This window comes from Apis dorsata, unplaced genomic scaffold (genome assembly GCF_000469605.1).
Source record: "Apis dorsata unplaced genomic scaffold, Apis dorsata 1.3 scaffold_507, whole genome shotgun sequence".
Classification (NCBI taxonomy): Eukaryota; Metazoa; Arthropoda; class Insecta; order Hymenoptera; family Apidae; genus Apis; species Apis dorsata.
Genome location: NW_006263735.1, coordinates 145,825 through 163,117, shown reverse-complemented (window position 1 = coordinate 163,117; position 17,293 = coordinate 145,825). Strand labels below are relative to the sequence as shown.

Below are 17,293 nucleotides of genomic sequence, written 5' to 3'. Positions count from 1 at the left end.
TATATATAAACGTATGTACATATATATAATAAACAATCGAGTAAAGAAAGAAAAGATAAAGAAAAATCATAAATAATACACGTTTATTAAGATATATTAGAATATATTACTGCGTAATTATTTCGTTTTTTTTGTTTTTTTTTTTTCTTTTAAGTGTTCCACAACTTGCGGTCCAGGTACAAGAACAAGGAGTGCAACGTGCGTGACACAAGGCCCTACGTGTAATCTTGCAGAAAAGCCTATTACTCAAGATGCTTGTGATTTAGGACCGTGTACCACTAAATCGCCACAAACAAATGCTATTTCCACGAGAATCGAAAGTTCACAGTGGTTGTACACTGAATGGTCCGAAGAGGTAAGAAATATTATAATTTTATGATTATTTTATGGAACTTTCTTAACATTTTCTAAATTTGTAAATCAGAAATTTAAAAGCCTTACGAAGAAATAAAAAATATTTAATAATCGACTTAACACTTAAAATTAATTATTTTCTTTTTCTTCGTCGTTCTATACAGAACGTGTTTTAAGAAAAATATAGTATTTTTTATTAATTTCTATAGTGTTCCGCCGAATGTGGAGTCGGTATGCAAACGAGAAAGGTGTTCTGCGAAAAAGATCCGGAGGGAGAATTTTGCGACCAATCGACAAGACCTGAAACTTCAAGAACCTGTTCCAGCAACAGAACCTGTAGTGGACAATGGTTTACGGGACCATGGACCGCGGTAGGTTCAAATAACATAAATAAGAAAAATAATAAAGTTAATAGCGAATTAGATATGTTTAACTAGTTTTACTTACGTGAAAATCTTAAAAATTATACACCATTTTTATCTCTAAAAAGGAAAGATCAGTCCAAACTTTAAGATTTAATGTTTAAATTTTAAATTTCAAATAAATAATACCTTTTCCTCCAGTGTTCCACGGAATGTGACCAAGGAGAACAAGTCAGAGAAGTAGCCTGCATAACTACGCTTCGTGGATCTCTTCGTGTTGTTCTCGATATGAATTGCCCTGCGAACAAACCGGAAAGTCGAAGATCATGCACCGCTCCACCATGCACATCCTCGTGGTTTATATCAGACTGGACAGAAGTAATTTAAATTCTTCGCTTGTGTATTTTAAGATTAAATTAATCTTCTGTACAGTTGACAACTTTGAAAAACGTGTAACCACGAAGAAAAAAATTCATAATTGTTATTGTAAATTATTTCTCACGCGTTTTAGTGTTCCCGATCGTGCGGAAAAGGCGTTCAAAAGAGAGAAGTAAAATGTTTGAACAGAGAGGGCCAGATACCGGAACACCACGAGCTCCATTGCAAAGAAAAGGATCGACCTATATCTCGACGAACTTGCAATGACTATCCTTGCAAGGAGGACATGCACAGATCTGAGAATCATCACACTGTCCTGCAAGTTCAAGACGACCCGGAAATCTCAAATGGTATTTCCTGACAGAAAGTATCTTTTTCAAAAAGATTTTAATTTTCTTTAACGAGACATTCGTTATATTGCATTGCAAGAAAACTACCTTATCTATTTAATAGATTTTTAAACTAAAGTGATCAATTAGTGGATTCAATTGGACAAGAATTATTTTCTTTTTTGTTACGAATTCTTCAATATTTGTAAATTATTTTAAAGATTTTTGATAATTTTTTACTTTCAGTTCTCGAGGAAAATCCACTTTGCAAGGACAGTACATCTAACTGCAATTTAGTGGCACAAGCTCGGCTCTGCAGTTACCAGTTTTACCATCAGCTGTGCTGTCAATCGTGTTCCAGAGCTAAGCAAGATCTCGAATGATGATCTGAAATTCTGTCGATCAACCAAATGTATCGTAAATGGAAATTTAAAACATCGATGATTAACCGAATCATTGAACGTAACCTTATGATATTATACGTGTCGTAGAATTACTTACCCTTGCACTGCCTGATGAAACATTTTTAACGCCAAGTTTTATGTATAGAAATGATATTAGATATTAGATCTCTAAAAAAAAATAATAATGAAATAATTGTTATTATAGATAATCCATAGGTTTATGAATAAGCTTGAATAAACTTTTATAAAGATTAATAAATTATAACAATTGTCAATGTTTTATAATGTTTTGAAAAGTAGGTTATTTATCGAATTATATACGTAGCTTTAATTGTAATTTTATAGAAACGATGGTATTAATGAATGTATAATTATTTATGATTGATCTATCTGTGAAAATCGTTCGAGCTTTTTATTTAATATTACGGAGAAAGTAAGTATTAGGTTAAATTATAATTAAAATGAAAGGAAAATGTAAATTTTAATACTCAAAAGAAAATTTACGAGATCGTCGACGAGAAATTATAGACTGATCGCATAAATTAACATAACATTGGCATTTAATTTGTATTATTTTCCATAGTTATTATTCGCTATAATAAAGTTTATGCTTTCTATGTTCTTTCTTTCTTTTTTTCTTTCTTTTTTATTTCAACTATATAGAAAAACAGTCATGTCAACAAAAATGGAATCATCATTAAACAAGCCACATCAACGAAAGTATCAACACGATACTATTTACAACGCTAATAACACTATTAATTAAAAATTATTCACTACACCTATCACATATTATAATGCAATAAATTATATGTACATATTTATCGTTTTGAATTATGACGGCAGTGATAGAAAGAAGAGAATTGTCATATCACAAAACGAATAACTTTTAAAATACAGAAATGCCTTGCTCAGTGGCAGCTAAGTAACAAATGATTAGGATATCATTTGAATAATATATAGGAAATGGTTTATTTTGCTTTTTCTGTGTGAACAAATGAATATAATAATGTTGATTATTAATTGTTCAATTTCTCAGCAAAGCAAAATTCTAGTTAATTAGCAAGGCAATACTGTACATCCTTTATTTTACGCATCAAGAAAAGTTCCTTTTAATCCATTAAGATAAACCATCGAGATAAAGCAAACAATTAAAAATTATTTACTAATTTAAAATTTTTATAATAATGACAGAAATTGAACAAAAAAACTTAGCTCCATATTAAAATAAATAAAGAAACTGATTTTAACAAATTCCAAAGCTTAATGGATCAAAAGAAAATGAATTGGCAATCGTAGAACCGATTAAAAAATTATACGAGAACTACAATAATAAACTAGATACGAGGATTTAGTTCCTTTAGCAAGTTCAGGAATTATTCTGAGTTTTCTAAATTTTCTTGAGCAGAAATTGTACTATTATCGTGATTTTTGTACGCTGAAAAGAATGCTAAGGCTTTCATAAGTTGATAACTTTTGCTAATTGGGATATTACTATCGTACAAACTTTTCGAGGCTTTGCAATCTACGTAGAACCACCAATTACACTTTAGAATCGTTTGATCGAACAGGGTAGATTCAGGACAGAGGAAGCTCTTCATAATCAGCCCATCGTCTGTCAATGCACAGACATGAAACACCTACGAAGAATAAAACAATTAGAATAAATAATAAATAAATCTTCGTTTACATTATTTAATTTTATAAGAATAAATTTACCATGCATCCAAGATCTTCGTCGGCATAAAGTCCTGGAAAATGCTTTTGATCACCGCAATAAAAGCTCGTGTCTGGAAGATCCACTCGACTTGCGAAATTGTCATCAAAGTTCTTATCGTATCCCATTGGATAATACTCACGTGGTGCATTCATTACTTTAGTGGCTCCAGAATTATATTTGCTAAAAATATTAATAAAGATAATGATAACAATTTATTGAAAAAGAAAAAAAAGTATTGCAGAAAGTTAAACGAAATATATATATATATATTTCACTTTTTGTGTGGAGACATGGTTGTAGTCGTAGTGCTAGTACTGGTCGGTCCTTGATGTTTTCGCATAAGCTGTTGCTGTCTGAGAAGAATAGCCGCTTCCAGAGCTTCCAAGGTGATGTTACTAGCTTCCGCGAGAGCTTTCAACGACGTCTCCATTCCCTGAATGGGCGCTAAAGACGGAAGTGACAATGGCAACGATGATGAGGATGGCATCGATTGTCGTTTGTCGGTTTGCTGTTGCGATTTATTGAATTCAGCTGATTGGAGCGGCATTGGGTGAAGAGAAAGTAAAGTCATCTCGTTGACCGAGGAGGCGACTTCATCCCCGGGCAGAGGAAGCTAATGTATCGAAGAAATATAATAGATATAATAGAGAAACATATAAGAATTAATTAAAAACTATATATCAATACTATAAAACAAAATTTAGAAAGAAATTGGCATTATAGCAAAAATTTTTGAATATTATAAGAAAATAACTACCTGACTGAAATCGTCTTTCGACACTTCATTATCAGAATCCTCTAAAATAGCTGGATTGTTGCTGATTCGATCAGTCAATTGAGCAGACGATTGTGGCATCGAAATAAAGGGTGGTAAGCCATCATTCGTTGATTTAGAAGTATCTGGTTCTACGATGCTACCAGCTGGTGGTATGGCAGCAACGATATTTGGCAATTTTCCTGGCACTGCAGCTGCAACTGCGAGCATTTGTGGTGATGTCTATGGAATAGACATCAATTTTCGTTAAAGGATTGTTTTAACAATTTTAAGAATAAAAAATCAATATGAATCCGAATTGAATGAAAATTACCTGATCCCTTATCACTTGCATTGGAACGACCTGTTGATGCCTTTTCTGTTGTTGAGCCACCATTTGTTTTTGTTGTTGAAGTTTCTGCAGTTGCTGCTGTCTCATGGCTTCCTGTTGTTGTAGCCTCTGTTGCTTCAACACTTGCAACGCGAAAGCTTCTTGTTGTAGTTTCAATTGCTGTTTCTGTTTGGCTTCTTGCATCAGTTGCTGTTGCCTCAACAAATCTTGCTGCGTTGCTGATAAGGAAGGTGCTGGTATGGTTCTAAGGACCGTGGAATTTTGTTGTACCACCAACTTTTGTCGTTCTGGTTGCTGAGCTATCGGCCTTGCTGCTCCAGGTGGCAAAGGTTTGAAAGGAGGCACCACTTGTCGAGTGTTTTGAGTGTGCTGTCTCTGATCATCTCGATTGGTCGCCTTAAACGAATCATTATTGATGTGTTAGAATTATATTATATTTTCTTTAAAAAAATTTGATTAAAAACACGTGAATAATTTTGGATAAAATTAAAATTATTGACTTTTAATTGAATTAATTTAGAAATTTCATAGCACTACTTCAATTCAATATTATTTACATATACATAATATTTAAATACATTATGGATGGTGGTTCAAATGTGAATATACGGATGATTATGCATTTCAAAATTCTCTTGTCTAATATAATTAACAATCTCTTATTTGCATGTATTCAAATAACCATGCATTAAAAATTCATGAAAATTGAATTGTAAATACATCATCGCGCTTAATATATTTAAATAAAGACATAAAAAGTTATACATTAGTATTTATCATTGAAAATTTTTTTTAAATTTTTTTTTTAGGATTGAAGATTAAATAGCAAATAGAATAATATAATTTACATAAAATTTATAAAATGAAACTTTTTAACATTTCTATTATTTTTTTTTAAACTTTTAAGAACTAAAGAAAATATAATATATTTATTTTAGAATAAGAAAATTGAAATATGTTTAAAAATTAATTGAAATACATATCTAATTAATTTTATGTAAATTACTAGGAATGTTGATGATTTATGCGTTTTAATCTTAACGATCTTGTCCTATTTCATTCATCTTCTTTTTTTCGTATATCTATAATTAAATGTACATGCATTAGTAGTGAGAATGAGAATTTAACTAGGCCTAACGTGTTATTGTTGTGGAAAGTTTTATGCGAAGAGTTCACGCACTAATTACGATAAGCTTGGTCGCATACTTTAATCGATATTTTAATGAAAATAAATGTATCTAAAATTTGAAGATGTGACTACAATTTTTATCCAGTGAATTGTTAATGTAATTTTAATATCAATCGATTAAGATAGATTCGAAAAATGATTACAAGATTTAAAAAAAGTTTTAAAAAAAAAAGTAATCTTTAGATTAATTTTCTTTTACAAAGATTAGAAATATTGTTTAAAGATTATCGTTGGAGATATTGACATTTTGTTATCTCATTTAACATTTTTTATTTTATTTAAAAAGGAACTATTAAGTATCAAAGAAACTATTTGTTTCCTCTTTTCTCATTATAATAAATCTAATGAAAAAGCAGACTTGGATCACGATTGCACAAAGAAAACAGTGTTGAGCATTATATATTATATGTGGATTCAATCGGAATCAGTGAAAAAAAGAAAAAAAAAAAAAAGGTTGCCATAGAAATCATGATGGAATTGCTTTTTACATTCTTATTCATCTTAGATTTTCCTTGAACTACTTAACAAGAAGGCACATATCTGTATAACATATATAGAAAGTGATATAATGATAAGATTGTGTAATAGAATAAAAATTGTCAATATTATTCGTATCAAATTTACAAAATTTAATAATTAAAAACACGTTTCTACATTTTTAATAGGCTTACCAAATTAGTATAGGACGATGATCCAATTCTATTTGTCTGTACACTTCTTCTTTTCAAAGCCTCTACATTGGACAGAGACTGACCAAAACCCAGCTCGTCGCCCACCGAAAATCCTGAAGTTAATAATAATATTAATTGTTACAAAGTTATACCATAATATTTCTAAATCTAAATTTAAATAAACCTAAACATTTCAAAACATTTCATTTTATTCCGAGGTAAAAACTTATATAATGAAATAAATTCTATATATTTGGATGCTCTGATGATATTTTGATTAAAATATATATCAATTTAATATTTATTTTAATATCTATCTAGCTGGAAAGCATAGTATAGAATATCATTTTAAATAAACGTTCCAGACATGCATTCGTTTTTTATATTAATTTTTATTAAATTATGCACATTATGTAAGTGATAAGTACCATTACTCCAAAAGAATGCGAGAAACCAGATATTTTAGAAGAGAGAATTAAAAAAAATTAAGCAATCACATTACGCAAGAATTCATGTTGCTTTTCTTAATGTTTTAATTTGCAAACTTTTTAAGACGATCCTTTTGATCTTTGATCACTTTTAATGTAAATTAAGTTTTTATTACACATGCCATCTTCCTGGCTTAAATGAATAATGTAATGTGTATAATATTCTTTTTTTTTTTCTTATTTATACTTATCAAAGTAACAGTGACATACTGAAAAGAGAGATTTTTTTTTAAAGTGAAAAAGATAATGTTTCATTTCACGCATGCTTTACACCATTGATTAGGATCTTCTCGAGGCTTATGGTAATTCACTTTTTGTGCTTCGTTTCATAATATGAATTTCTTTTAATAAGACAATGTACATAATTATCGATTTAACGTTATGAATAAATGAATATTATTCGATTCTATTTTTCATTTTTATTTTTGTGGATATTATATATGATGAATAAAGAAATAAAGAGGATAATTTTATGTGATTTTATGTAATTTTATGTGAAATTTTAAATTTGAAATGTCATGATATCACAGATTTGATATATATCATTTTTTTATCTCGAAAACTGATATAGAAAATATTCAACTATTCAGTTCTTGCATAATGTGCAATTAGTTGCACGAGATAACGCGCAAAACACCCGATTTTTTTCTTCTTTTCTTTTCTAACAACATATATTGAAAAATCAGGCCGCCAAATAATAGATGCAGACAGTGGAAAGTATGTTATTTACAAATCCTGCAAGAAAATATATAATGACTTACTATTCAATATAGAGGAAAGTTAATTGATTCAAGTGACAGCGAAACAGTCATAAGAAACGTGTCGATTTTTGAAAATAGAATCGTTACATACATATTTTACATTGTCTGAAACATTTTTTTTTACAAGCAATAGAAAAAATAAGCATTAACACTTTTTCTGTTTTATACACATCACATTATTTCAACAATATCCAGATAAATATATGCACATAAGAGTATGTTAATGTATCAAGTGATAGAATTGGAAAAAATATTGTTAATCATCAATGTACAAAATATTTACAGAATACTTGCAATCGATTAATTATAACACGATGGAAGATTGAAGAATTTACAATGTCGGCATTCAATTTTTTTCGCGAAAAATGTTTCGACCGGTTTTTTTCGACTCACCCAGGCCGACGTAGCCTTTGACACCTCCAAGATTTCGTACTCGAAAGAGGCCGGATTTTTTGAAGGCGCAGTTAAGCACGAAACCAAAGTCCGACTGAAACACGCACGTCCCTAGTGTCTCCCGCCACGTGCATCCTGCAACCAAACCGGAAGAGAAGAACAACTATGGATCCCTGCCCCGATTCAGCTTCTGATTTCATTGTAATTAATTTCAGTGACTCGTCTATCTGTATTGTAAACTCAATGATGTGCAAATTAATTTCGAGATCAATACTAAAATAATTATTAATATTCGACGAAAAAATTAAACTAAATACTTATCGAACAATGAAAACATTGAAATAACTTTATATGATGAAAAATTATTAAACGCTGAATTACTTTTGTTAATTAAGAATGAAGTGTATTCCTCTCTTCTACTTACTTCTTTTTATTTTCTTGAAAAATTAACGGTTCGTCGTTATTTTAGGAAATCGGCAATAAATTTTCAGAAACAATAGAAGAACTTTCTCAGAGAAAGTTCAACGTTTTAAACCGGATTTTTCGACGTAAAAATATGGAGTCGACGCGACACTACGATGAAAACTTGCGTTCTTCTTATTATTCTAAACTATTCGAATCAGTTAATAAAGGATTTAATCGATCTCGACTAAAATTGCGAGTATGAGAATCTCCATAAATACCAATTCTAGGACAGATTTAATCCACCATTCCTAATCTGTGCTATTGACCCCTGTTCGTGAATAGTTATCATAAACGACGATCTCATCGAGCACGACAACCTTGATTGTAATTAGTGATTTTTTTCATGAACAACATTGATACGATCGTTTTAATTCAATCTCAGTTTTTCATGACGTTAACATAATGTCATAATTAATTTTCATATAAATAGAACGTTAACGAAGTTTTTCTTTTTCTTTTAGATCAAGATAATTAAAGATGGAATAAAGATACTATTATTTTTAGAATAATTGAAAGATTCATTCGTAATCAATACGTATTTTGTTATACAACAAGTAAAATGTCAATTATTCGAATAATTAATTAAAAGATTCTTTGGATAATTTCAAATAATTTGTGAATACATCACGAAACAAATAGAAATTAAACAATTTTGAAACATGGACATAAAATACTCATGTATATTTCATAAGGGAAATAAAAAAATAAATTAATTATTTTTAGATACATTCTAGGATGCATTGTACAGAATTTAAACATTTTTAGATATAATTAAATGCATATTTCGGATAATCAATTAATAGATAAGTGAAATTTAAATGATTGACGTTTTACTGTAGTAAATAACTTTCGTTTTCCTTTCGTGATGCCAATTTTAGTGAAATCAGTGTTTAAGTGTTACAAATTCCAAATGGATCTTTTTCCATTACATCTGCACCAAGTCGTCATCGACTACATAATTTTCTCCAACGAGATGACTCAATCGTTTAAGATAACAATAATCACTCAAAGAAGAAACAAAATCTTCGTTGAACTCTCACAATGTACAAAAAAATGAAATCACACACAGATTTTGAAGAAAGTTCAAACAGACGGATCATGTAAGAATATGCAAATTATGATTCTATATGCTTAGTCAAAAATTCACACCATCATTTAAATATTGATTTAAATAAAATATCACAGATGTATTAGAATTTCTTGTTGTTTGTGAATTATTATTAATTGTGAAATATATCAGAGGTTTTATTTTTTTGCAATTAAATTTCTTTCAATCATCGTGATTGATAAAGAGGAAGAAGGATATTGAAAGAAATGTTCCAAAGTCTGTGAAAGGAATATATACTTCCGGAACTCGAGTTCGGAGAAGATTTGCCAACGTGCCATTGGGCCACAGCCTACTGACCCACTTGAAAAGTCCAATCAACCTTTCGACCACGAAGACTGGCCACGTTCTATACTTCAAAATCAGTTCCGTGTCTCAAAAAATTCTTGATAATCTTGCTCTTTCGAAATTAAATAAGTAAAGATTGCGACATTGTAACAGTTTTGTAAAATTAACTTTACGATCTGTATAATTAATAGTTAATAGCACTTCTTTCGTTTCTTTTTTGTACGTTTTTTTCGATTTTATTTCATATTCTAAATATGAATTTTTTTTCATCTCGTCATTGCATTAATGAATAAAATTGTCTTGAATTAATTATAGAGTGATAAATTAGAGAAGTGTAATTGTAATGTGTAAATTGCAGAAAAAAGTAAATGGTTATTTTCTCGAAAAATAAATTTCTTCTTATAAAAACACCAATAAATATTAAAATGATTTGATTTGAATTAAAATTTTAATTATAATTTATAACTATTTAAATTAATTGATAGATGTTTTTAATGCACATCAGTTGTGATATATTTACATCATTGTATTAGCATTTCAATTATGAAATTGTAACTTTGGACTGGATGCAAATTCACTTTCTTAATACTTTTGTGATCGTTGAATACATTTTCTACTTCTTTTATGTCCTTAGCCTATATTTCTTGTGCCATAATTCTATGTAACATTTTACAAACGGAGAAGAAAGTTATCATATTTAATATTCCACGTTTCATACAATGTTTCACAATAAACCAAAAAACTGAAAATAATGAAATTTTATGAGTACATTTTTGTATCTGAAAATGATTTAAAATCTACATAATAAAAGTTTCATAGACGTTTCAGTTTGAATGTTCAGCTTACGTTGCGTGCATGAATATAGTGAAATTTTCAAACGAGAAAGCTTAAGTCTACATGTTGACCGAATTACTGAAGAATAAAGTCACAGATTATCCTTAAGAAGAATGTTATTTAACGAACGATTGTAGCAAAAAATATAAAAGTTCCAATAAACTTTGAAACATTTACAAATTATTTGAATATTATTAAATATTGTATATAATTTATTTGAATAGCTAAATGATATTTTACATTTGGAAAAATGTTTCTTGAAAAATTTTCTCATAAGATCTTTGTTAATTATCAAAAATATAAATTTTTTTTATTTAATTAAATGTCTTATTTCTAAAATAAAAATAATAAAATATAATTCATCATTTCAATTCAAACTATCTTTTATTTCAAATAAAATATATTTAAGCTATTAAATGATTTTAAATTCTGTAACTTTTCAAAATCATAATAATTCTTTCTGATTTTTTTCAAACAAATTTTGTATAAAATTTATTTATTTTTTTTTTTATTTTTTCATTTAAAGGAATTCCAGTCTTGTTCCAAAAGTTGGGTCAGATTCTAATCTCTTTCAAGATTCTATTCACTGGTAAGATCGAGGACGATGATTTTGGTAAAAATTTCAAGGATACTTTCACTGTTTCTTTTTAAGAGTAATCTCAGTCACGCAGTCTAATTACGCAAAATTGTATGAATGGAGAATTAAATTCACTTTTCTTTATCTGTCATCGTTTCTTGATTTTATATGAAACGACACAACGATTCGTTCTTAATGGAGTAAACCTGCGCAATACTTTCCCACGAACGCGGCCTTTACCTTTACCTTGAGAACGGTACTCCTTTGCAATCGCCTCTCTCACAATCGCAGCTCATTTGTCATCGAATCTTTTTTCTGATTTAAAAAATTCGACAGGATTTATAAATAGTCAACGACTATATAAAATGAATCGTGAAATCTTATAATTGAAAATTAAGTGAAATTTAATCTTTTTTATTTATATATACCAAATACTTTTTTTTTTTTTTTTACTGTGACAAATAGAATCTGAATCGTCATTAAAAAAAGAATAAATCGTTGAAGATATTGAAAACATAAAACGATATTTTTCCTTTTTTTGAATATAAATAATTTATTACTTGCGTAGAGAAATCGTCTTCGTTTCTCTTCGTTATTGACATGAAATATTTTTATACGAAAAGAAGAGGAGATGAAAAAAATCTGAAGATCGTCACTAAAGAAGTGATAGAAAGATAACCATATGTAGAAAGTGACCAATTGGATACAAAACACATAGATCCGTTGCTGACCCGATTCCCCAAATAACATTTAGCTGTCGAAAACTTAGTGGAAACATTATTGGAATCAGATGAGTGTCATCCTATAAGAATCTGTGCCTCTGTATCCGTTTTGAAAGCTGCTTCCTCGTCAAATAAATCGATCCAGTGAATGGAAACCACAATTGATACACAAAACACAATTTGTTACAGTTTTCTTCTTTTCTTATACGAAATCCAACAATCTATCTTCGTCAAATGATATTTCATTTGATCCAACGAACATTAATTATAGAGAAACTGAATCTTTATTACAACTTTTCCTTTCTAAAAAAAAATTAATCCTTGAATCTTTCTTAAAAATCTTCATAGAGTAAATTTTCAAGCGAATTATAAGATCATTGTATCTCTTTCATTGCATTCTTTTTCCTCGACAAATTTTCTCGACGCCTCGTATTTATATAAAACTCATCATCTCATCACAATCCAACTAATTATCATTCGATTTCCAACGTGAAAGTCATTTTTTCGATAAATATACAGAGAAAGTTGGAATGACGAGCGTATTACACGCTGTCAACGAAAAATATAATCGTAACAGCAGTAAAAGTTTTCACGACCCATATATATATACATATATATACGTCTCTTATTATCTTCGAGTATCATTATACATTCCTGGACTGTTCGAAAATATATACAATTTCATCTATGACACGCGCCATTGACTCGATTTCGATCCCCTTTCTCGATTCGTGTTTATAATCATTGACACAATTGTCGACACGGGCAAAATAATTGCTTACTTTCGTCGCTTGCTTTCGTTCTATTTCTCTCGCATCAATATTTTTATCAATGTTGAACCGATGTTTTTTACACTTTCTAGTTCGCGCCAATGCATACGATCGACTTTACTGTTACTTTTCCTCTTCAATGATTCTGTCCTCGTCGCGTCGCGGCCATTCAATTGCGTTTATGCATATCATTTAATGCACCGTTCCATTCGGCGTTTCTCTCGTTTACGCGGGAATATAAACGCTACGATGAATAATTTCTTTGGTGAAGAAGAAGATGTAATTGTTGAGATTTTATTTTATTTTATTTTATTTTATTTTATTTTTTTTCGATGCAGAGAAAGCCTCAGAATGATAATAAATAGAAAAATCAAGTAAAAAAGGTTTGAGGATTGTCCATGTTATGTAATGTTTCATATCATATTGCATAAATATAAGTATTATAATATATAAAGTATATAAGTATATTATATGATGTGATATACTTATTTCGTCTTTAAAAAATTTTTTTGAGAAACTTTAATTATATTCTCTATCAATCAAGTATTTCTACTAATTTGCTATTTAACTTTCTCTTATTATATCATAATCAAAGCACGAATACTTAAATTTCTTCGTTAATATGGTAAAAAGTATGATTACAGTATAATTTACCTTTTTGATTTCTTTAAAAATTACAAAATAAATTAAAGTAAATTTAATTTTAATAAGCAGAGCAAAAATTTCTATAAGAAAATATAAAACATAACAAAAGTAATTATTATCAACAGACATGGAAAATTCTTTGGATGATTATGCATGAAATACAATTATTGTTTCCTTTGAATAAAACATTGTAATGGACATTTATGTAGAAAAAAAGAAACATAGAAAAAAAAATATTATGTATATAAAATTGAATGTTGTAATATATTATATTGATGATTGTGAATAAATAAATAAGGAATAAAATCAATTTTGATTTCTTCCTAAATTTAATATTTTTATAATTATCGTTGAGAAATCGAATATTAATTAATATTTAATATTTTACAACTTATTTACATTTTTATATATACAAATTTCTAAAATCTCTTATAGTTCCTTATTCGATTTTTATTATAATTAGTGAAAGAAGATTCAGTAAATGCTGAAAGAACTTTGAATATTTCAACATTTTTTTCACTTCTATTGCAAATATAACAACTATCTAAATAAAAACGAAGATTTATTTCTAATATTTTTTCAGTAAATTTTTATTACAAACTACATTTGTAATACTGTAGCATCGCGACGCATGATGCAAAACCACACATCGGTCATGCTTAAGTTGTGGAGAAGAGGACCGTGAAATTAATGAAAATTACTTCTGCTAGCCCACGAAAAGCCATAGTAGCAGGATATGTATGTAGTGCGGTTAAAAACGCAATACTTCCCACACTTTTCGATACGAAGAATCATATTTACAAAGATCCCTGTATTAAAATGAGAGAAATATAGCTTATACTTATATAGAGAAGTACTAAGCCATTATCAATGAAAGATGATTATTTGAAGATCCAGTAATGAAGTCCAGTAATAGTAAGATCGAGTGATAAGGAAAAAATAGTAAGATCGAGTATACTATGATGTCAGTCAAGATAGATCTGGGTTCGATAGCACAGAATATAAAATGCTTTGATACAAAGCGTGAATGGTGGAAAAAAAGGCCCAAAAACCCAGAAAGAATATTGTAAGATACTAGTTTCCAATCCTTGCATGTATTATCATTTATTAGATCAAAGAGAGAAAAGGAATATAAAATAAAATATATTGGAAACTAATTATTGAATATTTAGACATAATTTTGATATATAAGTCTCATATCGTAAAAAGATTCTGTGATTATGATTTCTGTAATAAAATATAATATATTTTAGTGGTCAGAAACTTTTAGATTGAGACTTGTATTGAACGCTTAAATATTCATGTGACATAAAACGAATATTTAAATATTTGCACATGAATATCCAAATATCTTAATTATACACTCGAAAACGCAGCTTCTAGTTTATGTAAATATGTATTTTCAACACGATCTTGTTCATATTAATTCCTCAAATTAATCGATATAGAAACTTGCCAGGTTCACGATTTTTTAGCGATAATTATATGATTATAATTATAATGTTACGTCTATACTTTCACCTTTCTTTTATGAACTATAATTCCAAGTTCCACATAAAACGTTACGAAATCATGTATCTCAAGTCATCATCAATGAAAACTGTCAATGAACGATGTCAAACATTCTAGAAGAATCATTTACTAAATTCTAAACTCGATCGTCGACTAATTTTATTTTAACATCCAATCAATTCCTATAAATACTTTATATAAATAATTACATGCAAATTAAAAACACGAACACACGATATACAATTATGAGAAAATACACACGTCAAATTTAGAAGCTGCATCTTAAAATTTGAAACAAATATGACAAATAACTGTTCTACGTACCGACAACTACGAAGAGGAACAAGGTCGTGGCGATCTTCATACTTGTCTATCCAGTTTTAGTTATCGTTTAGTTTTGCAAAATACTCGATAATTGTCTCGAAACGTTTCTTCTTCGAGATATCTTCTCTTCAACGTCCACCGTTGAATAATTACTCTCGTACTCTCGATTATCGAAAAATCCGCAAAATTACGAGCCTTTGGTGATATTCCACGATAGAAAGATAAAAAGATACGACAGGTTACTCGTTCCCGCGGACACTAATACTGTATGGACATGTTCCTCGAAGGCGAGCACGCTTTCAGACCCCATCTGGTTTCCAGGGACGGCTGAAACTTGGCTCCACTTTCCAGATCCCCTCCCATTCTCTTCACGTCATCGTGGAAAACGTTTGATAGTTGGTGATTACATATGCGGTTAAAATACATGCGTGTTAAACGTGCATGAAAAAGTTCGAGGAATATTTCATGTAAGATTTTTATCGGTATTCGTTAAAATATATTCGCTCAAGTTCGTGATTTTATTAAAAAAATTCAGTTAGTCGAATTATTGAATTTTTTTGAGCTGATGATATCTTTGATCTCAAATATTTTTTTAAAATTGGAAAGAAAATATCTTTTTTTTGAAAAAGAAATTGTTACTATTGTTAATTCTCTAATAATCTTGTTATTCTCACTGTTATTATTCGATATTTCTTGATCTCCAATATCTTTTACATTTTTTAAAATTGGAAATATGTTTTTCTTTTCAAAGAAACACCCGTGTCTGAAATATTTTGATTCCAATTTCCAATTTCCAAGTAGGAATTAAAACTTGCAATTGAGGTTTAATTTCAAGAGATCAAATGATGGTGATATTTCTATTTGTAGAAATTGTTTAAGAATATTAGAAATTACACAGGTACCTTCTTTCCTGAGAAGAGACGGTCCTGTCGAAGTCCCCACCAAGCTTGAACGGGAACGGTTTGCTCACGGCATAGGTTCGATACGCACACGTTCGAAGCGGCTATGAGTAAAATCCCGTCGAAGTGTCGGTGACCCACTCGGATGAAACGATAACGGGATCGTCATGCATTCATTCACGAGCGAATTGATCGACAGGTTGGGAGGATCGGCTGGTTTTTAGGTCTTTCAAAGATCGACAAAACAACTCTGTCTACAGATTTTTATCTCCTCTCTCTGGTTTCTTCAAAATTGATTGTATCCTCGTTTTACGTTCCATCAAATAATTTTAATACGTAGTAATATAATGAATTTGATTCTAGTTGTGTATATGTTGATTGAAATTAGAATTTTTTTTAGATTTATTCTAGAATTTTATGAAATTGAATATAATAAATTCCAATTCGATTATATTTATTTTATTAATCGTAATAAAATTCTATTAACTGTTTTCAGGTATCTGTGATTAGATCAAGTTTGCTATGGGTCAAGTTTTAAGTACGAGTGATGTAATAATGCATTCCGTTACACCGATTTTACAGTGAAATCGTGCCTCTTACTTTGTAGACGTGTATTAAGAAATATGGTCGTGCAGTTCTTGATTTTTAAATTACAGATTGTTGTTTCATTTGACATTACTTATAAATTAATAGAAATACATCAATACTATGGAGGAAAACCATGTAGTTAAATCCAAACACGTTTATTTGATGTTTAAAGTTTAATGCCAGAGATATTATTATGCACTCGGCTATGTGAATGTCAAGTGTAGATCAAGGTTTAATAGCTGCTTTTGTCTATCTCTTATTCATAATTTTTCTTTATCTAATAAAATATTGATAATTGATTGTTTTAAAAAATTTTTATATTATATACTTTCACAATAATATTGATTTATATTTCTTTCAATAGAATTATTCCTTCAATTTTGTTCAGTTTTGTTAATTCAAGTTATGT

At 29.2% G+C, this 17,293-nt stretch overlaps 2 protein-coding genes across 4 annotated transcripts in view; one reads left to right on the top strand and one right to left on the bottom strand.

The window, feature by feature from the left end:
- LOC102676975 (thrombospondin type-1 domain-containing protein 4-like) overlaps window positions 1–2,444 on the top strand; it is a 6,964-nt gene extending 4,520 nt beyond the window's left edge. Inside the window, 5 exon segments of the mRNA XM_031512717.1 lie at window positions 127–355; window positions 564–725; window positions 918–1,094; window positions 1,228–1,444; window positions 1,670–2,444. Coding sequence (XP_031368577.1) covers window positions 127–355; window positions 564–725; window positions 918–1,094; window positions 1,228–1,444; window positions 1,670–1,806 — 922 coding nt within the window. The 3' untranslated portion in view covers window positions 1,807–2,444.
- Window positions 2,438–16,638, bottom strand: LOC102677122. 3 transcript variants are annotated; one of them, XM_006620365.2, is made up of 9 exons: window positions 16,300–16,638; window positions 15,398–15,763; window positions 8,156–8,290; window positions 6,514–6,626; window positions 4,636–5,049; window positions 4,305–4,544; window positions 3,823–4,160; window positions 3,547–3,727; window positions 2,438–3,467 (listed from the first exon to the last, which is right to left on the bottom strand). In XM_006620365.2, the coding sequence occupies exons 2-9, from the start codon at window positions 15,435–15,437 to the stop codon at window positions 3,204–3,206; spliced, it is 1,725 nt and encodes a 574-aa protein (XP_006620428.1). In that variant the 5' UTR covers window positions 15,438–15,763; window positions 16,300–16,638; the 3' UTR covers window positions 2,438–3,203. The 3 variants fall into 3 exon arrangements, with proteins under 3 accessions (XP_006620428.1, XP_031368575.1, XP_031368576.1); XM_031512715.1 differs by lacking the exon at window positions 16,300–16,638 and having other exon boundaries at window positions 15,398–15,994; XM_031512716.1 differs by lacking the exons at window positions 8,156–8,290; window positions 16,300–16,638 and having other exon boundaries at window positions 15,398–15,994.
- Window positions 16,639–17,293: the final 655 nt, after the last annotated feature.